General features: G+C 39.1%; 2 protein-coding genes and 1 long non-coding RNA gene across 9 annotated transcripts in view; 1 reads left to right on the top strand and 2 right to left on the bottom strand.

Annotated features, from left to right (window-relative positions):
- The window catches only part of zfr2 (zinc finger RNA binding protein 2), a 28,027-nt gene extending 25,424 nt beyond the window's left edge, over positions 1-2,603 (bottom strand). For all 5 annotated transcript variants that reach the window (XM_042516864.2, XM_042516886.2, XM_042516871.2 and 2 more), the window contains exon 1: positions 2,474-2,603. In XM_042516864.2, coding sequence (XP_042372798.2) covers positions 2,474-2,526 — 53 coding nt within the window. In that variant the 5' untranslated portion in view covers positions 2,527-2,603. The remainder of the gene's footprint in view (positions 1-2,473) is intronic.
- A 2,028-nt stretch (positions 2,604-4,631) lies between these two features.
- atcaya (ATCAY kinesin light chain interacting caytaxin a) lies at positions 4,632-20,834 on the top strand. 2 transcript variants are annotated; one of them, XM_042480913.2, is made up of 13 exons: positions 4,632-5,251; positions 7,447-7,546; positions 11,929-11,987; positions 12,070-12,321; positions 12,755-12,928; positions 13,037-13,139; positions 13,304-13,435; positions 14,649-14,735; positions 14,921-15,019; positions 15,242-15,277; positions 15,500-15,574; positions 15,695-15,753; positions 17,999-20,834. In XM_042480913.2, exons 2-12 carry the CDS (start codon positions 7,470-7,472, stop codon positions 15,726-15,728), a joined length of 1,128 nt encoding a protein of 375 aa, XP_042336847.1. In that variant the 5' UTR covers positions 4,632-5,251; positions 7,447-7,469; the 3' UTR covers positions 15,729-15,753; positions 17,999-20,834. The 2 variants fall into 2 exon arrangements, with proteins under 2 accessions (XP_042336847.1, XP_087933892.1); XM_088077766.1 differs by lacking the exons at positions 4,632-5,251; positions 7,447-7,546 and adding an exon at positions 9,542-9,814.
- On the bottom strand, positions 5,535-11,988 carry LOC148189574 (uncharacterized). 2 transcript variants are annotated; one of them, XR_015776632.1, is made up of 3 exons: positions 11,909-11,988; positions 11,422-11,499; positions 5,535-11,342 (listed from the first exon to the last, which is right to left on the bottom strand). It is a non-coding gene; the product is annotated as an uncharacterized LOC148189574 (long non-coding RNA). The 2 variants fall into 2 exon arrangements; XR_015776631.1 differs by having other exon boundaries at positions 5,535-11,499.
- Positions 20,835-21,267: the final 433 nt, after the last annotated feature.

Below are 21,267 nucleotides of genomic sequence, written 5' to 3'. Positions count from 1 at the left end.
TTAACTTAAGATAACATCGACTGACCCGGCAGTTTTTCTATATTCATCACCTATACTTAGTTATGCTGTCGTAGCAAAGACTTTAATATCTCTGGGTGTGTGAGGTCAACATGGGAAATCCTGCTACCAATGGGCAGAACTATTCAATCTGACACTGATATATGGCATCAGGCTGATATAGTATCAGACAGCTGGACTGGGCATAACTGACAATGGAGCTGATCTATTTAATTCAGTTCTATATCTACAGTATGTCTGCCCGTTCACTGTTGACACACAATGTGGTATCCAACATGTAATCACACTGCACAGCTGAGGGGGCAATGAACAAGCATGTCAGCTGTTTTAAGATACAGTATTTCACATTTGCTACGCCAAGAAGTTGTGTGGTTACAGGCACTTAACCTGACTCTTCTCCGCTTTGCCCTTTGGGGTAAATTAAGTCAGAAAGTCCAAAACCCAGCACCTAATGATTATCTAGCACTGACAAAGTTGTGTGATGTTGTATGTTGACTGTCATCGTAAGTAGTGATACTGAGATTGTTGAATCTCAGATGCTGAGATCGCTACTGGTTATTACTTTGGTTTAAAAAAAAAAAAAAAAAAGGGGGGGGGGGCTGTGTGGCACTTCTTCTGCCACTAGACGGCAATACCTGTGACCAATCACACCTGAAGCACTTTTTGCACTTACTAAGGGTTTTTTCCTTAAGTCTAAATTCTTGCTTGTGTTGTACGTCGCTTTGGATAAAAGCGTCTGCTAAATGAAATTGTAGAATTGTAGAATTGTAGATTACTTGCTACATCTGTTAATTGGGAAGATTTTCTTTTTTTTTTTTTTACCAAGTTGCTAGTGCACCATTCACATTTTAATCAATCATCAGTTTTTAAGTCAAGCCTGATGTTGCCTTACACATAAAAGAATGACTCTAGTCACTTTAAACTGCACATCTCATTCTCACTCTCTAGCTCACTGCTTTCTTAAAACTAAATCTTAAAATAACTTACACACCTTTTTAACGTTTAGATACTGGTAGCATGTTATCATATGGATGTATTTAATATTTTGGCATTTTTATGATTTTGTATTCAAACATCGATTCAATCAAGAATTATGATTAGAATTTAATAATGATCACCAGTGACTTTAATATCAGGAGAAGTGCAGACTCTAGTAAGTAAAGTAAGGGCATAACATGTACAGAGAAAATGAAGACATCAGCACTCTGTGGTGCAGAGAGAACAGTCCTCTCCTGTTTGTCAGGTCTGTTGGCTTGTCAGGAGAAACCAAACAGGAAACCTTCATAGTTCACTAACTGCAGTGATTGATAATTACATTACATGCTAATTACATCTAATTACCTGGCAAAATGACAAGCTAAACAATTTACCTGTCACATAAACTTGCATAACACCAGTCCATACAGCTGGAGTTTCACTGTTGACTGGATACGTTGTTAACATGACGGACAAATAAAAAAATATGGTGGAAACATTAGACACTTATTGTTTCAATGTATACAAATGACTATCTTCTGGACTGATTTTCAGTCGGATCTCCAAAGACATTTTAGCAAGAACATTTCACTCAAAGAACCAGGTTTGTCACTAATATTTAAAAATCCATATTTCTCCTAGAATAAATAAGTATGTGTATTAATGTGCTTATTATTTAAGATCATTTTTACAATCATAAAAAAAGTAGATCAAAAGAATTTGCCCACTTTTAAATTACCACTTTCAAAAAAATAACAACAATATTTACAAACTTAAAACAATATTTAACTTAAAAATATGTAATTTTAAAAAAAAAACCAAACAAACCTATAAATATATGCAAATCTTGTAGCTTTATTTTATTTTGTTTGTTGCCAGTTTACTCTTTTTTTTTATTACACAATTTCCCCCCGGGATCAATATTTCTGATTCTGACTTCTTATATACCTAATTAGGCAAACCTTGCGTGTTCACACGTGTGTCTCTTTTACCTTAATTTATTTTTAATTTATTTTTGATCAGTGAATCAACTGATTTAACAACAGTTAATAAAACAATACAATTTTAAAAAAGATAAGTGCAGTGTTTGTAAGACACGGGACCTTCAGTACAGCTCAACCAGCGTTAGCCTTCTTAATCCTAAAATATCAGCCGTCACAACTACACCCTCCTCGTTTAACTGCGTGACACTTACTAAAGCCTTCTTTTTGTTTGACGGTTAAGTATGTCGAGTGGTAAAACGCTGAGGCATTAGTAGCTGAAGATAACCGGACCGGTGTTCACCTAATGTCAGGCAGCGTGTCGGTAAACGCTGGCCTGCGAGCTCAGCTAGCTAACGTTAGCTCACCGGACTAGCGGCTCAAGCTAGCTGCCTCAGCACCGCCGCGCAGTGAAATCACCCCGCCGACCGTTACACACCAACGGCTGACAAATGTGACTCAAAACACACGCTGACACCAACCTGCATCACTTGTATTACCTGTATTGTGGACCGGCACCATGTGTGAAGCCGAAATAATTGCTTGCAGCCATCTTGGCATCTCCAATACAGTACAGTACTGGCAGACAGCGGAGAATCTCCTAAAATTGAGCGTCAAGATAGTCCCCCCTCCTGCACTGCAGCCAATGGGAGCTCCTCTCTGCTACACCGGAACTGCGCAGGACGAAAATATATCTTAAACACATTGTGGATTAACTCGTAACATAACAAAACAGCAAAAAAAAACACGAGATAGTGTATGTTTATGTTTTGTAAATGTATCATTTCAGTTGGTTTACTGTTAAGGGTTTAATAGAAATTGTTTTTCACAGTTTGCTCTTTGCGTTCCACGTAGCTGCGTCACGCATGCGCATCAACAATTTGAAAGACTACCATAAGAAAGGTTTTGTTTTGCTTGTGACAGTGAGAAGTAATGATAATTTAGGAACATTACAATAAAAAGCAACGAATTGCAGATATGAAGAGGGGGAATTAGGGAAAATAAAAGAGGTTGATAACTGTTATTGTGTATCAATCGTTTTAAGAAGAAAATCCCATCAGAATCAAGAAAGTAGGCCTATTTATTACAAAGTAGGTTTTCACTGAAATTGAACTTGCCTTGTTTTACAAGTGCAAAAAGGAGCAGCTCTTTAACACAATAACCCTGCCCCTTTACTATTTTAAAAGTACTGTAATATAACAAATATGTACAATAAAGCTGTTTTGATGAAGCTGTACAAATGTTGTGCAAGATGTGCAAAACTGTTAAGCAGGGGATGTACAAAAGTTGTGTTCAATGTGCAAGATAATTAATGAAAATAAATGACACACTAAACAGTCAATTATTTGTGCCTAGTTTAAGAAAAATGAAAGCCGCATTGTTAAAAAGTTTAAATTCTCTACAACTGCGTAAAATGGAGGTTTTCAATCTTTTTTGCCAAGAACAGCTTACAAGACAGAGTACCAGGGACCCCTTCATGTGGGCCTGTGTCCCTTGATATAATTTTACATAACTAGTGTAATTTGAGTATTTTACTGATATATAATTCATTTAATTACAACATAAACCAGATGAATAGCTACAGGTATTGTTTTTTCCCTATATTCTCCATCTTCAAGACTACTTTGCTCTTGCTCTGTTATTTTGGCCTTTTATTTTAATCCTGCCTTCTTTTTATGAGGCCTTCTGTTTTGTTGTATTACTTTATGCAAGCTACTGCCTTTTATGTACCTTTCACTTATTTAATCAGGTAAACATGTATTGCAGCAGATTTTAACCCATCTGCCTCAACTGGAAAGCACTTTGATTCATCTCATATTGTTCAAACATGCTATATAGCCCCAAAAAAAGATACTTGACTCTGATCTATTTTAGATTTAAAAAATTTTTTTTAACTATGAAACCTTTTGTAAATATAAATAAAATTACACATACAATTGTAAAATTATTAAATCAATTATTCTGAAAATGTTTTATAGACCTCCTTGCAGCATACCCCGGACCTGTCTGGAACCCGGACCCCACTTTGAGAGTCACTAGTCTTTCAAAAAAAAAAAAAATGAATGCGAAAACGGAAGTAGATTGCAGGGAATCCTCTCGCTGTGCATGCAGCTCATGTTCACTTGCGGTGTCTGTTGAATATCGCGTGTCCGTCAGTCATGCTTGCACCGATATTAAAGATATGTTCTAATGTAAACCATAGACAATATAATATATGATGCAAACCCAACTACCAGGTTTGCAACAAAATCCACATAATCAGGTTCAGATTGTCATTAAACCGCCTGAAAAAAAACAAAATCTTTCAGCTACAGAGATGAGAACGACCTTGAGTTTTAAAGGCATCACAGCAGGAGCGCCACAAAATTAAGGTCAATTATGCTTTATATGTAAAAAGGGATAAAAAAATTTAACCTGCGCATAATTACTACTATGGATTTATTAGTTGAACCACTAGAGGCACAAAAAAGCCTAAATTATAGACAGAAGTGTCTGATGGGAAAATGCAGCCAGCAGCATGCTTTGCAGAGAAACTGGGCAAGAGTGATATGATTGGCTGGATGCAAGTGAAGCAAGGGACTGAATAATTAATGTGAGGGGAGAGTTGGGGTATAGAGAGTGGGGTGAGGAGACAGAGGAGGGGAGAAGCTGTGGATGGGGAGAGAGATGCTGTTGCCAGGGAACAGCAGCCCCATAGAGGACCACTGAAAACAACAGTAGGATTATCAAATGGAGTGAAGGGACTCAGAGACTGGTGCTTATTTTTACTGCTCATGCAGGAAAAACCCAAAGAAGTTTTGAATTGAAACTGAGGTGTGGGAAAAGATACTCCAAAGGTGCTTGGAGTGAGCAGAGAAAAGAAGGAGATCATGATGCCAGAGCAGATGCATTCTGATTAAAGGAATTTGTGTCTCGGTAGTGTGGACGTACGAGCTGAGAGGCAGGCTGTCGGCTCGCTCTTCACGGCCAGTCTTTCCCCAACAAAGGTGGCCAGAGGCGGAGGAGACGGGGGGGAGTCCAGCACAGAGGTGCCCCCTGTCTCCAGACACCTGCTGCTGGCTGGCGGCTGACATCGAGGACACTGTATGACTGTGTCCGTGCGTGAGTGCGTGTGTGCATGTGAATGAGTGAGAGCGTGAGAGGAGAGATTTCAGCCTGACCCCTGCCTCTCTGTCGGTGTGGAGGATTTCTCCCCTTGAATCTTTGCGCCTGTGACTGAGGAGGAAGGAGGACACACAGACGAGCGAGAGGTTTTGAGGGGATCTCACACCGCTCATGTGAGTATTAGTCACTGACTTCACATCCTTGCATGTTCTGCTCGCTGCAAATGGCAGACACCTCACACGGACTGAATGCACATTAGATTGTCCGCTAACATATTAAATTCATTCAAGTGATTTTCCTTTTCACTGTTACATTTGGGATGACCCAGATAGGCTGTGTGGACATTTCACTCTGTGATAATAACGTGCTGCACATTTGGTGCCGATGCATTTTGCAGAATTTTTTTTTTGCAACATTGATGTTTTTAGGAAGAATAAGTGAACATGGACAGCACAATACTTGTACAGGAACTGGGTCTTTTAATTGCATATTACAGGGTACAGTTTAGAGTAAAGGTCAAATACAGCATTTTGTAGAAATCGTAAACGATTGTTGGAATCATTTTACTGACAGTTACATCACATATATGTTTTTTTCCAGCGTGTCATACATGATTTGAGAATAACAATAAATGCTTTTTTTCTTTTTTCTGCACACCAGCTTTATTTTTCAGGGTGTTGTCACACTGGAGTATATGTGACGTTGACCTTCCACAGTCAAGTGTGTGATGTTATAGGATTAAGGTTCATGCTACAATCTTTGCTTTGTTCCTCGTGTGTAATGTAAGCCCTGCAGAAATGAATTATTTCCTCCATGTTAGAATTGGCTGTTTTCCAGTTTAGTCATGAGTGTTGCTGCCAAAATCATCAAATCCACTCCACACTCTCTAGTAATTATACCACAGGAACGCTAATTTCTCATTGTGATCAACTGAATGGCAGGATCACACAGGTTTGGTTAGTTCGCTGTAGTCTAAAATAAAGACGCCCAGACAAGCGCTTAAACTTTCCTCAAAGTGTCTGTTTCTAGTATAACGTCCACACAAACCTGGGAGTCCTCTGTCACTCAATTCAATATCCACAGTGCTCCTCTCATTCGCTTCATCAGCCAAAACAGACCTGTGCCTCTGTTATTAAAGCTATAGTAGGTAACGTTTTTAACAAATACGATAAAGAGTTATTTTTATATCTGTCACTTTATCCTGATAGTAGTTTATTGTTGTGTTCAAGATTCCCCATTAGATGAACAGAAATGTGCCTCTAATCTTCCTGGAGTCCGTGCACATTGAAATAAAGACATAAAATAAAATGTAGATTTGAAAATAATCCAAATGCCAGACTAATGATGATGTAACCATAGACTTCACAGTACAATTAACCCTTTGAAATCTGAGCAAACTGGCTTGATTTCTTGCAAAAACATGGGAGGAAGGCAATGAGAAATGAAAGAAGAAATGACCCCAAAAACTTTGTAAAAAGTACAAAAAAAACCCCAACCGGAAAATCTTTTTTTTTTTTTCCATAATTTAAAAAGGCAAACAAGATGTGGAAAAGGTGCTTAAAAATATAACAATTCTGTATCATCATTTTATATATGTAAATATGATGATTATAACTATATCTTTCCCCAAGTTGCTTCTATTTTCCCTAGACATTTTCCCTTGTTTTTAAAAAAGAATGTTTTTTAAAATGTATTAATTTCTTGCAATTTTTGTAACATTTCTTACCAATTTGTTTATACCTTTTTTCATGGGTTTAAAGGTTTAAATACTTGTGAAAGGTGTCTGAAAGAAAAAGCGACATTGCTCCAGGTTTTAGAAGGTTAAACAAAGAAACAGAAAGAGACACTTACAGACATTAAGTTATACTAAGGTATGAACGAATGATTATTAGATCTGAAGAGAAGTTTTTCTGTTGGTGACACAAAGCCGGAGTGTGAGGAGAGATCAAACAGGCAGCAGCCACATCAGTGAGGGAGGATTAAGTGTGCATGTCATCCTCCTCATTGGCCTCTTGAATTCCACCCAGGAAGAAATTTGTTCACGATATTTGACTTTGAGGAGAGCCGAGTTCAAAAAAGTGGGCCCTGCCTGAGTCGGTCACATGCCTCTCACATGTGCCCCTCTGGACAGAGGGATCAACACCATGTGACTGAGGATCTGTTACAGCCCCCAAATTAAGATGAAAAATGATTTGTATAAAATCCTTCAACAATGCCGACTTTTCTTTTGTCATATGAGTCAAACACGTGTTCCTGCTGTGCAGCCATGATGCTCACTGTCTAGTTAGTACACTCATTTGATGTGACAGCATTCCTTTTTTTAATGTAAATGGGGTTCATAGAGAAACGTTTTTCTTCACGCATCCAGGCCCCTGCTCTCCCTGCTGAGGGATGGGCACCACAGAGGCGACTCTACGAATGGAGAACTTAGAAGTGAAAGACGAGTGGCAGGATGAAGACTTCCCCAGGTGGGATCCTTTTGACTTTCTACTGCTAATCATCTATTAAAATGTCCTGTTGATGTCAAATACAGCCAGCTGGGTGATGTTAAATGGATAACTATGAGACAACTGAGAAAAAAAGTAGTTTTGGCATCTCTTAGTACAGTGGTTTCCAACCTTTTTTCTCAAGGGACCCCTTTTCTATCACTGACTAAACTGGTGACCACTGACTAAGTGACTTATTTAATGAATATTTATAATGCATAAAAATTACAGGACTGATTAACTGTACAACTGACACATATACTACAGGCAATAACTGCAGGAAGTTTGTACAAAATGAACAATTTGGATGTTTTTTGTGCAGATTATTTCTGCATATTGCATCAGAGATGAGTCTCCCTGATATTTTTAGTAACTTTTTCTACATTTCTTTCTGTGTATTCTGTATTTTATTAAATTTGTAATAATCATACATACTAACTATGCTTCTTGGCCATTGTTCTATGAGGTTTTTTAACTGCATACTTTTCTAATGCAGGATGAGGCTGTTTAGCAGAGACAGAACGCCCTGTGAATAGTTTTTTTTATTTATTTATTGCTTTTAAGTTCATATGTTGAATCACCAGCTCCCAGCCTGGGGGTCCCAACCCAACTAGGGTTCACCAAAGCTTCGCTGAGGGTAGTGAGGCCTTCTTGATTTTAAGGGTTGTAGGAAAACATTTTTTTAAATAAATGGCCTATAGCTCAGCATTTTGTTCATTTCTGTTCAGAAAACTAAAATAAACTGCTATTTTCAAAAATAAGAAAATTATTTATAATATAAATTTGAAAGAAAAGAAATCTTTATTATCTCATTTATATTCACAGAGCCTTCACTCTCTGCTAAACACGCTGATCCTGCATTAGTAAAGTACACAGTTTAGACAACCAAAAACAGTGGCAAAGACACCAATTAAGTATGTATGATTTATTTATTTTTAGAGAAAGAGAATTGTATAAGAAGTAAAAGTATAAATATCAGGAAAACTCATATCTGATGCAGCATTCACAAGAAATAATCTGTGCAAAAAATCATCCAAATCACTCGTTTTACACAAACTTCCCGCGTGACTGTGTTCACTGTTTGTCAGAAGTTGTCAGTTTATTCAATGATAGAAAAGGGCTTCTTAAGGGAAAAAAGCCACTTACAAACAACTTAAATAATCATCTAAACTTTGAAACAACAATTTTCTTTTCTTCATAGAAATGAATAAAATACTGAGATATAGGATTATCATATATTTATAAAAATGTTTTCTTGCACTAAATCAAAAAAGCTTCATCACCTCTCATGAAGCTTTGGCAACCCCTAGTGGAGGTTGGGAACCGCAGGTTTGGAAACAGTATCTTAAAGCTGTGTGTGTGCCTTAAGCTAAATGGAGTTTTCTAGTGTATGTGTGTGCAGCTCATTTTAATTTATGGATGAGTGGCTCATTATTTAGGACTAATTGTGCAGTTAATTATGGATTAATAGCCAAATAGGGTTTCTTTATTTATCACTTCCAGTGTCAAGTGGATTCAGAAGCAGTGCTGTCTATGTTAATCTGTATTTTTGCAATATTAACACTTTTTATTTTATAAAAACATACTAATAGCAATGACAGCCTTGTTTCTGTTCTACTGTGTAAACAGTGGAGTCATTTATACACTATTGAAACTAAAGGTTTTAATGATTATTTGTTTGGTGTGAAATGTGCAGTGAGGTTTTAGGACAGTGTGACATGAAATTTCATGTTCACAGAAAAAAAGAGAAGCAGTGAGATAAATGAAGGAAAAAGTTATTCATCGAGATGGCTACAGAAGGATTTAGAGAGTGTGAGGATTTAATGTTCAGAGGTTGTTGCAGATCATGATGAGCAGAAAAAGAGCTGGGGAGAAGTGCGATGACAGTCACTGCTGGTCTCCCTCCTCCCTCCTCCTTCCTCCCTCCTCCTCTTCTGTCAGACTGGGAGGCAGGAAGCCAGGGAGCAGGTGCAGCTCTGTCTGTAAATGGTCTCAGGCTACGTCATGTGACGCAACAGCAGTCACTGATCAACAACACAGCATTGCCAGGAAAATGGTGGCAGGTTTTGGTTAGAGACAGACGGAGACGGAGTCATCAGCATATAGACTATTGAGGCAGCCTGTGAGGGATGCTCTGGTTCAGCTGAGGGGACAGGGAATGAGTGAGCAAACCAAATAAAGAGGTGCGTGAGGTTGAAAAGCTCATCTGAATCAGCTCTGACTACAGCAGCCCTGCTCTGTTTCTAGAAGGTAAGCATCATCGATTCCTCCTGATATTGTTGATTGTAGCTGAAGGACAATGCAGACATAAACAGGAACAAAAGAGATCATGTTGCTATTGTTAAAAGAGGAAATCTGCTTATAGACTCGGCTTCATTTCTGACAAAGGAAGCGTTGGACTGGTAATCACTGCAGGGGTCCCCGGGGGAGCAGGCTCAAACCATTCATCGTGTTTCTCTGCGTTAAAGTCAGTGTTTTTGGCTCAGGAGGAGCACACACGCCGTCCTCCTTAAGATGGGAGGATGAAGCAGTTGGCTTTCACAATGCAGCGAAAATCCCCCCCTCTGCTGATCCGACACTGCGCTGTAGCTCTCTGCATCTCTTGCATTTGAACCATTTAGTTGTAGTTTCTAGTCCTCTGGTTGCACTGGGTGTTGTTGCTGATATGCAAAAAACACTTCTGCCCTAATATGCATAGTTTTGCCTACTCTCAAATAAACACACAGATGGGCACATGCTGCACAAACATATGTAGAGCATTTTGTCCTCCTGTCCGCTCCTCCTTCTGTGCAGGGTGTCAACAATAAACAGGGGAAGAGAGCTGCACAACTTTGTGTGTATGCAGAGACACACTCTCTATCTTAAATTCCTCCCCTTTCTCCTCTATTTCTCCCCTCTCCTCCCTTTCTCCTCCCCCTCATGCCTTGCCTGGCAGCCCTGTAATCTTCATCTCTCCCCAGAGAGAAGTTAATTACCATCTCTATCCTCTTCTGCTTGCTCCTCTTTTTAGTTCTCAGCCAGATCAGTGACAACACCCACGCCTCGACTGGTCCATTGAACACAAAATCCTAATCAGAGTGTTACAAGTTATACTGTGGCGATTTAGAGACAACTGCATGGAGAACAGAGATCAGAAAAACAGCCAGTTTAAAGGTTTGTTTGTAGGATTTAGAGTGATACATTGGCAGAAATTGAATACAATAAGTATGTTTTCTTTAATGTATAATCACTTGAAAATACACAGTAAATGGTAATTGGACCTGCGCTTGTATTGTGCTTTTCTAGTTGTTCAACCACTCAAAGTGCTTTCACTCTATGAGTCACATTCATCCATTCACAATAACACAATAATACATTCACACACTGGTGGACAAGGCTACCATACAAGGTGGCACCTGCTTCTCAGTATTTAATCATTCATACACATTCACACACCGATGACACAGCCATTAGGAGCAATTTGGGGTTCAGCATTTTGCCCAAGGATACTTTAAATGTTGACTGAAGGAGCCAGAGATCAATACGGCAGCCTTCTGATTAGAGGACTACCCGCTCTACACCCTCAGCCACAGCAGAAAATAAGAAGAGTCACATTTTCGTTACCTTACAATGAGCCATTTTTATCAACATAGATAGCAGGTCCACGTCCCCAGAGTCCACCATGTTGCACTGGCATGTTTCTGCAGTAGCCCAGAACGAACAAACCAAACACTGGCTCTAGACAGGACCATTCGCATTGTGGCTGCTGTAATTAACAACTACTTTGCAGTTGGCGGCGCTGGAAAAACAGATTTTTTTAAAAACCTAAAACATCTTTAGAACAGGCTTTATAAAGTGTTTTTACTGGTTTAACTCACCACTTCTGTGTGTCTTGGAGAGGAAGAGTCCTCTGTAGATAATTCAGCTTCTGGTTAAAACCTCCTGAACATCTGGATCTTAAGTTATAAGAGGAAAAGTTGAGCACACGTTAGCAGGTGCTGAGCATGAAACAGCTTTATTCAGTGTTTTTACCTGTTTGAATCACCTGGTCTGCTTGTTTTGGAAAGGAGACCTCTGCAGATAATTTGACCCCCCGGTAAAAACCTCCTGAACAATGAACACTAAAGTTATCTTAACTGGGAGTTCACACTTAGCTCATGGGAGATGTTTTAGCTGGTTGAAATCTGCAATCCTCACTGCTAGATGCCACTAAATCCTACACACTGCTCTTTTAAGTCAAATCTATTTTTGAGCCAAAGGTTAAGGTTGCTTTTTTATTAGTTAAGACCAGGTTTGAGTCAGGTCTCAGCAGAATCATGTCTGGCTTGTATATTATACTCAACAAGCACGGCACTGGTTGCTCACCTGTGTGTGTTTCCCTCCAGACCGCTACCAGAGTACGGAGACATGGATCCCTCCTGCGGTCTCACAGACGACAGAGCCTGTAAGTAACACTGATTGGTTAAAAGTCCATAATAACTCAGCTTTATGACATCACTTACATTTGCTGATCTGTCTCGCTGCAGCTCCTCCTAACTCCCTGAATGTGAGCCCACCTGGAGGAGGAGGCGTTGGTGTGTCCTCGTCCCACCGCAAACGCCGCACGCTGGTTGCCCCGGAGATGAACCTTTCACTGGACCAAAGCGAGGGCTCTTTGTTGTCAGATGACTTCCTGGATACACCGGATGACCTGGACATCAACATTGATGATATTGACACGCCTGATGAGACGGACTCGCTGGAGTTCATCACCAATGGCAACGAGCTGGAGTGGGAAGGTAAGCAGTTAAAAACACGCATGCATGACTGTTTTAACCCCTTTTATTAAACCATAACATCTGATCTTTAAAACTAGCTGAAAGATAATTGTTTAAGAGTTTCAGAAGAAGAGGTTTACTGTCATGGGCATCGCTCAGACTGCATCATCAATGTTACTTTTCCACACAAAAGGTTTATTTTCCAAAACTCAAGAAATTGCAATTAAACATAAAGGGGGAGCAAACACACATGGGTTGAGAACCTAAAAGAAGCAAACATGTAAATTTGAACTTGAGACAAAATTAAACAAATGTCCACTTTAATAAGGATAAATAATGTTGTCAGTTAAACTAATAATACACAGGACAAACTAAAGAAAAAGAAACTCGGCTCACCAACCCTGCCGCCACATGTGATGATAATGTGATGTGATCTGGCTTTGTGCCCATCCAGATGACACACCGGTGGCCTCTGCCAAAGCAGGTCCTGCTGATGGTTCAGGAGACCTGGACGACGAGGGCAACGCCAACAACGGACGCCTCTGGAGGACAGTGATCATCGGAGAACAGGAGCATCGTATTGACATGCAGGTCATCAGGCCGTACCTGCGGGTCATCACACACGGAGGTCAGTGAAACGAAGTTATTCCATTGAATCTATTAAAGATAAAATTGAACCTTTAAGCCACATACAGAGAGGCATTATTCACTATTAACTGAATATCTCTCCCACCAGGTTATTATGGCGAGGGCCTGAATGCCATCATTGTTTTCTCGGCCTGTTACCTGCCTGACAGCAGCTGTCCAGACTACCACTACATCATGGAGAACCTCTTCCTGTGAGTGACTTTTAGTTTTACAGTGCAGGTTTTGATAATGTTCATACCAGGCATCAGGCCTTAAGTCAGAAATAAACCATTTTTGTCATGTCTGTTTGTTCTTTTGATGCATCTATGCCCCTGTTGTTTCATAATCCATGCATGATGTGGTCCCCCTCCTCCAGGTACGTGGTGAGCAGTCTGGAGATGCTCGTTGCTGAAGATTACCTGATCATCTATATGAACGGAGCCACTCCTCGGGGTAAGATGCCTGGGATCAGCTGGCTGAAGAAATGTTACCAAATGATTGACAGAAGGTGAGAAAAACTACAAGAGAAACTACTTCAACACACTGACTATGATTGTGATTGATATTTTAAAGGTGACCTATTATGCTTTTTGGGGTTTTTCTCTTTTCTTTATTGTTTTGTATAGCATTTTTGAGATTGTAAAACATCTCCTAAGTAATGAAGCCTAAAGTTCAAGCAAAAGGGAGCTCTCTCTCCCACAGAGGGCACTGCTCCTAAGCTGCCTGAAACAGCTCGTTTGAGTTTCAGTGGTTATTTCTGAAACGTGGTGATATCACAATGTAACAAATAGAATGAAATGTGCATAGAGAGAGCCAGCTGACCAATCAGAGCAGACTGGGCTTCTCAGGAGGCGGGACATAAGCTCAGACAGACTATTTCAGACAGAGGTGCTGCAGCAAAGGGAAGTATGAGACACATGATGTGTTTTTTGAATATAAAAGCATGTAAACCTATTCTACTAGACCCCCAATATACAAATATGCACCTGAAAATGAGCATAGTAAGGCGTCTTTAGAGGTGATAAAGGTATAAAGGCTGTAGGGCGTAAAGATTTTGTGGAATACTAGTGTCCTGAGCAGAGAATAAAATCACACTACCTCTGTGTGTGTTGTAATCTGAGCTTCTCTGTGGTTTGTTGCATTAAGTCGGTCCTGCCGCATATTAATATTAGAGCATGTGTGTATCTCACCAGCTAGCTTATTGGCGCCACCTTGCAATGTGGTCATACAGTGGTTACCGCTGAGACCTGGACAGTGTCAAGACGGGTGCATAAGGCCCGCCCTCAATTTCCCCACTGGTTAACACTGTTGGCTCTGGCAGCACTTGCTGTTTAGCGCTTTTCATGAAGTTAGCACCGTTAGCTGCTAGCCACCAGCTCATCCACCTCTATGTCGAAAACCATGTCCATACAACTCACACACTGAATTTCGCATACGGACCCTTAAGGAATAATTTTTCTGAAGTGAAATAATGAATTAGGTCCACTCTGCTACTTGTAGCTGCTCAGCACCATCAGGATAAATAAATGCATGACATTGACACTGACAGATACAAAGAGGAGGTTAATGGAAGTTGTCTCTTGCTGTCAGTACGTAACTGAGGATGAGTCAGAGGCTAAATTTACAGCAGGACTGTTCAGAGAAAACCTCCTCTTGAATCTTAGTTTTTTAGACACTGGAAATGTGTTAAGTGAATGAACTTGTTATTTCTTTTTTGACAGATTGAGGAAGAATCTGAAGTCTTTGGTCATCGCTCATCCCACCTGGTTCATACGAACCGTCCTGGCTATATCCCGGCCCTTTATCAGGTAAACACACACACCAACAACTGGACACTTTGTTTCAAAGTTTTAACTTGGTGCACAAGTTAAAATGCTTTTTGAACAGTGAACTGATAAGACCATGCTATTAATCATGACAATTATGTGACATCAGTGATGCAGCTACTGTAATGATGCTGTTTTTTTTGTTTTTTTGTTTTTGCTCTTTGCAGCGTGAAGTTCATGAATAAGATCCAGTATGTCCACAGCCTGGATGAGCTGGCAGAGATCGTACCCATGGAGCATGTCCATGTTCCTGAGTGTGTGGTGCAGTAAGTATCTCTGAACACTAGATGGAGAAAATGAGCCGTAGCAGTGATCCCAACCTGCAGGGAGCAGATACTCCTCAAAATTATTATTCCTGTAAATCTTGCAGAGAACAAGTCTAATGTGGCACCTAATGTATTTGAATAAAAATGAAACGGGATGAGCACTCTAGTTCTCTAAGAGGACTTGGATTTACTGGAGGATATAACAGTCTTACTCATTTTCAGATTTGACGAGGAGAGGATTAAAGCACGGAGGGAAAGGTAAAATACATTTAAGATAAGATTTCTCACTCATACATATTACTCATACAGAGTCACACAGGAAATGAGCTTTGATTTAAGCACTTAACCTGAATTAAGTGGCTACAAAAGACTGCCTTTAGATTTCACAGGAAATTAGCTTCAACCCAAATGCCTAATATAACTTGTGTGTGTGTGTGTGTGTGTGTGTGTGTGTGTGTGTGTGTGTGTGTGTGTGTGTAGGATGGAGCAGGAGCACAGACAACAGGAGCAGCAGCAGCAGTCAGTCCCACAGGAACCAATTAAAAAGACAGAGAGGTACTGGTCCATCCTAGATTTTAAAATCACATTTTCACATCAGACATTTCACTAGATGGGACATTTATTAAAGTTGGCAATCTTCCAACTTTTTAAACGTTTTTTTTTTCTCATTTTCAGGCCGAAGTCGATGATTGTAGACCAAGGATTATGAGAAGGACGGGGCTTCCCAGGTTACGGTAAAATAAATCACTTTTGCACCTCTATAGGAGTCCAGATGTGGCTCTGTGCTGTGAAATAGATTAACCAAAAAGTCAATCTCATCTCCACAGAGACATCCTAACAGTTCAGCTCAGTTATTGTAGTTCAGTAAAAAGATCAGATTAATATCAGTGTCAAACATTGCAGTACTGTTCACACTTTCTGTCAAGAAAACAAAATTTATTTAAAGTTATTTACTATTTTAGATGGCATTCATTACATGCAGTGTTTAAGCAATCACAAAGGCCTAAACATCCATTTTGAAAATGAGTAATTGTGTCAGTTCTTTGCTTGTATGGGCATTATGGAAACTACATTATTTATCAGAAGTCTGACGAGAGAGGAGAGAAGAGAGGAGTGTGCTTGCAAAGTTACACGGCATTAAAACACTTATAACGGGAGCTATTTCTTGTGCAGATCAATTTGTCTCAACTCAGTTCTTTCTCAGAGAGATAATCAAGTAGAATATTTAAAGTGTTCTTTAGATTTTAGCTGAGTCAAATGCCATGGACATGCAGATGAGGTAGAATTAATAACAAAGAAACGGTTAGCAACAGTTAAAGGTAAAGGTAATTATGTGCATCTGTGGCAAAGAGATTCATCCCATTTGCATGAGCATAATGGCCTGTGGAGAGAAAACTCGACTGATGTAGACTGTCTTTTGTCTGGAGGAGAAGCAGGACGCGTGAATGTGGGTTGAAGGATTTGTCGTTATTTGTGCAGGGTGTCTTGGTTCATAGAGTTTATTTACATTCAGATTCAGATTCACATTCATCCAGTTGACAGTCCTCTTTTGTCAGGGGGGATATCTGCCTGCAGTTTGTGTTGTTGTGCTGCCATTAGCACTGATGCTCGATTGTTACATGGACTTGTTTTTCAGCTTTTTAGAGGCGCTTCTCTTGGTTACCCTTTTCTGCTTGTCATTGCTCCTCTTCAGTTTTACAAGGTCCTGTTCATTTCAGTGTAGGTTCATCCTTAGACTAATTCTAGCAACAAACCAAAGTCTCTTGAAACAGAATTTAATTTAAGTTTAACTTAACGCACACTTTAGAGTCAGAATGTTAGTGAGATACATGCGTATGAGCATGTATATATCCAGCTAAAACTAGCTGGAGGATATATACATTTGTAAGCTGCAGCTGTTTTGTCTCTCTGATAAAAGTCATAGAAGCTGAAAAACCAAAGGATGAAATACAAAGAATTGATTCAAAACAGTAAGCAGGACAAAAAAAAGCAAAAAGTTGCCTGGAGTAATGGTGTCCATATTACTTAAGGTTTAAACTGTGACTGAGGGCGCGACCTTAAAATGAAAACAGATCTTTTTTTTTCACGTCAGGAATAGCGGATTGACACGGGTTACAACCACACCTGGCATTAAAATGCATCTCCACATGTCTCGAGTGATTACCTGTGATCGGACCTCACTGTCCTGCTCTAAATGCAAATAAACACATAGCTGCATCATTTCATTCACCATCATAGGAAACTGCTGTTGCAGGAGTGTGAGCTCTGCACCGCAGTTAGTGAGAACGTCGCCTAACAGTTAATAGGTTTAACAACATATTTGAACCATTTTGTGTGAGTTTTTTGGGATCATGTGATGGCTGCTGCCTCTGCTTTGTTAGTTTGTGCTTATCTGGGACACTTTGAACTGATCCTTTACCGGCAGGAGCGGCTGAAGAGGTGGTCTCTCTGCGCGGCATCTAGCTTGTGAGATGGCGACATCAGTTTTTTATCTAGCAACATCAGCTGAGTAGTTGGTGCTTCAGTGTGTGTGGACACATTAGTGTGCACACTGCTGAAATAATGTGACCTTATGTGGCACACTCTACCTCTGAATGTGGTCTGAATGGTCTGATCTTAAGATGCATTGAGGACAATTTTGGTGCATTCACACCTGTTCTTAGAGCTGTTTACTTGTACCCAAAATGCATTTAATACCAGGTGTAGACATGTCTTTTATCTGCTTTATTTTGGCTAAATGTTCAGGGTGGCTCAGGCAGGTTCTCACATATTCTATGGAGTTCATGGGTTTATAACTTAAAGTGATTTTTTACATACACAGACTAAATAATTTTTGAAACACACAACACAACAGTTATTATTTATCCCCTAAACGGACCAGATTGCTCATTTTAACTCGATCATCATAGAGGAGCAACAAAACGTTGTTATTGTCCACTCATCCTTCCTCACCCACAACCATTTCCTCTCTTTGTGCAGAGTGTAACAAACATATGGAGCATGAACCCTTCGTTTTATACCCGTATGAAGCAGTTGGTCAACGAGTCTACATGTGCTTCCTTGTTTAACCAACATCCAGCTGAAGATTAGTGCTGTCAAGACGGTGAACGCTCCGTCTCATTAACCCTCTATGTGGAACCCCTTCTCCCTCTCTGACGGAGGGTCAACTTAATGAATGACCACAGGAAGTTTGCACTCTTTCTACAAATGGAAACTGTTTTTGGGTTCATCAATTCATTAACCTGCTGTGTGGTCGGACCCGTTATATTGGTCATATTGTATTATTACATCATCATGAGGCTCTGGAAGACCAAGGACAATGACAGAAACTTATAATGCAACACAAAATTAACTGGAACACTGAAGAAAGACAATTAACTTTGGGAGAAAAATTTGTAACTGCAGTTAAAGATGACTGTGTTGTAACTTCATTTAAAGGATTACGGCTTTAAGAAATTATTCTTCTAATTTTAGTTATAATAAATATACTAAATTAACATAAAAAAGGCAGAGTTTTGCATCAACAATTCAGAACATCCAACAATTGGAGATATAAGCTCCTTTACCTGATGCTAGTGATGTGTAAATATGTTATGGAAGAGTTAACACTTGACCAGAGATGCCTGATGGCAACATTTTTGATGTAGCAGAGGTCAGTGCGTGACCACCAGACCAAGCACACATTAATATTCATGCTGGTTCGTGTGAATATAAATGTGTGTTCAATGTAAATTACAATGCATCAGATGCCTTCATCTTTATTATTATTATTTGTTTGCCTCATACCTGCTGTATTATAAGGCCTTCTTAAACTCTCTTTTGCTGTACTGACATTTTTAAAATGTCTAAATGTACTAACATCTGTACTGTACCCTGTGTGTATAACGTGCCTCAGTCGTCTTGTGCATTGAAAATACAGGAACATGAACAATATTTGCGGTCTGGAAAACCCATATGAGAAGATCTTAAAGAATCATTTATATGTTGTAAAATACAATGCCTGTTTATTTTGTATAATGTGATTTTGGCAACTTGAATAGATGTCATACAACCATGTGCGGATTATGAAACGATGGGCTTCTGGGTACAGATATGACCTTACCACCAGCCCACAACAAGACACACAGACTAAATGGTTTTTCTTCTTTCATTTGGCTGTTTTGCCTCTCCTTTTTGGTGTTTTGTGTCACTTTTAGGTCATTTTATGTTTATTTGAGATAATTCTGTGTCTCTGTGAATGTTATGCCCCTTTTTGTGGTCGTCTGTGGTCTCTTTGTGTTTCTGTTGTGTATTGTTTTGGTAATTTTGTGTCTCTTTGTTTTGATTTTGTGTCTCGTTGCAGTTGTTTTGCCCCTCTTTGTAGTTATTTTGTACGTCTTTATAGTTGCTTTGCGTCTTTTTGTCATCATTTTGAGTCTCTTTCTGGTCAGTATGTGTCTCTTTGAGTAACATTTTACAGGTGTGGGCCTTTGACAATTTGGGCTCCTGGACTTGTGCCCAGTAGCCTGCTCAGTAATCCATCCATGCATGCAACAATAAACAAATATGCTTTAAATTAATACTCATACTATGTATTCTGCACATTATATACTGTAAGTCATGTATAATATAAATATAATACGAATCCAACATATGGAAAACATTTGCAATAGTTTTGTATGACATTTGTATCAAAGTGGCCAAAATCAAGACAAAATACACAAACATTGATACATATGATTGCTTAATAATTTTATAAATGATCTATAACTCTTATTGATCTGTTTCATATGGGAACATTTGCTCAGATTGTGAAGACTTGCTTAGACCGCTAACTTGATGAAGCATACAGCGCCTTCTGAAAGGAAATGTGACTTATGTGAAGATTTAGTTTGTGATTTCCAAAGCTGTGTTCATTTAAGCCAAGTGACATCCCCTCGTCCTTTTTAGTGATGTTGTACATGATGAACATTTAGGACAAATGTCATATTTAACAGAAGTTCAAACATTTCTCAAACATCCTAATTGCATTATGGATTCATGGGGTAACTCTGATTTTCTCTCTTTCTTGTCTTCCATCTCTTCAACTTATTGTAGCATGAAGGCAGAGGAGTAAGAATTTTTATTTTTGTAAAGAAATGCAGAATTGTATTGCCTGCCTACCTATTTTCTTTTTTCTTTTCTTCTTTTGCACTATTTTATAATTTTTAAGAGGAGAAAAGTTCTCCTCAAGTGTGTTTTGTGTTGTTGTTAAGTAGCATTACTGAGGTCATGCAGTCGTGTAGCTGTTAGTACGGCATGAACGTGTTTATGTTTCCTTTGAACAGAAAGTAGGACTCATGAAATGTCTGTTTCTAAAGTGCCATCTCAGTTCTGTTCTTTTGCCTTTCTTGCAGGAATGTTAAAAAAAAAGGGTTCGACTTCACGGTTTGTTTGCTGAACTGAGTGCCTATTTTGTTTAACCAAATGATTAAAAGAAATCCAGGAATAAGTGAAGGAATGTAAAAAGTATCCTTTCCATTTGTAGCCATTGTTGTTTATAGGTTTACTTAATCAAGTCCCACCCAATATTAAAAGCAAGGTTTGCATAGCAATGGCTGATATGACCCTGACCAAAATGTTCATTTTGATGATAAAAGCACAACATTTATAATATTACAAATTACTTGCCTTCCATTTGTCTGTTGTTAAAGTGTTTGCTCAGATTTAAATGGGAAAGATGATCCATCATTTATGGTTCTGGGGTTCTTTAGATCGCCATGATCGGTTCTGCCTTGTAAATATAACTGAATAAACTGTTCCTCCAAAATCTGATTTGTTTAATGTTCTCATACTTTATTTGTTCTGTCACAGGGGAGCCTTCAGATACAAAGTTTGGCCTGAAATACTTGATGATTAAGATGAGTGTTGTCCATGCGGACCACTTTACGTAAGATAAAAGTTTATATGGCGAGGGTAACAAGTTTGTCAAAAGGTGTTTTTATGTCAGTGTTGTGTTTACAGCTTGGTTTCACTGCACCCTAAAGGGCAACAAAAGCAGTTATTGCAAGTTTTAGTCGCAATTAGGGCTTTGAGTTCATGGACAGTATGGCAGTAGTAGCATCCTGTGTGTTTTGTCTGTAAAAACTGTGCACAACAAAACATAATGCATTGAAAGAAACATCCAGTATGTTGTCTTGATCATGATGTTTCATTACAACTCTACTAGGCATATTTTCTTACAAGTGTTCCCATTGTTGTAACCTGTTGATAAGAATGAAATCAATTTA

This window comes from Plectropomus leopardus, chromosome 5, assembly GCF_026936395.1.
Source record: "Plectropomus leopardus strain MGB_pleo_1.0 chromosome 5, ASM2693639v1, whole genome shotgun sequence".
NCBI lineage: Eukaryota > Metazoa > Chordata > Actinopteri > Perciformes > Serranidae > Plectropomus > Plectropomus leopardus.
Note: the sequence above shows the minus strand (reverse complement) of the source record. Positions and strands in the feature narration are given on the sequence as shown.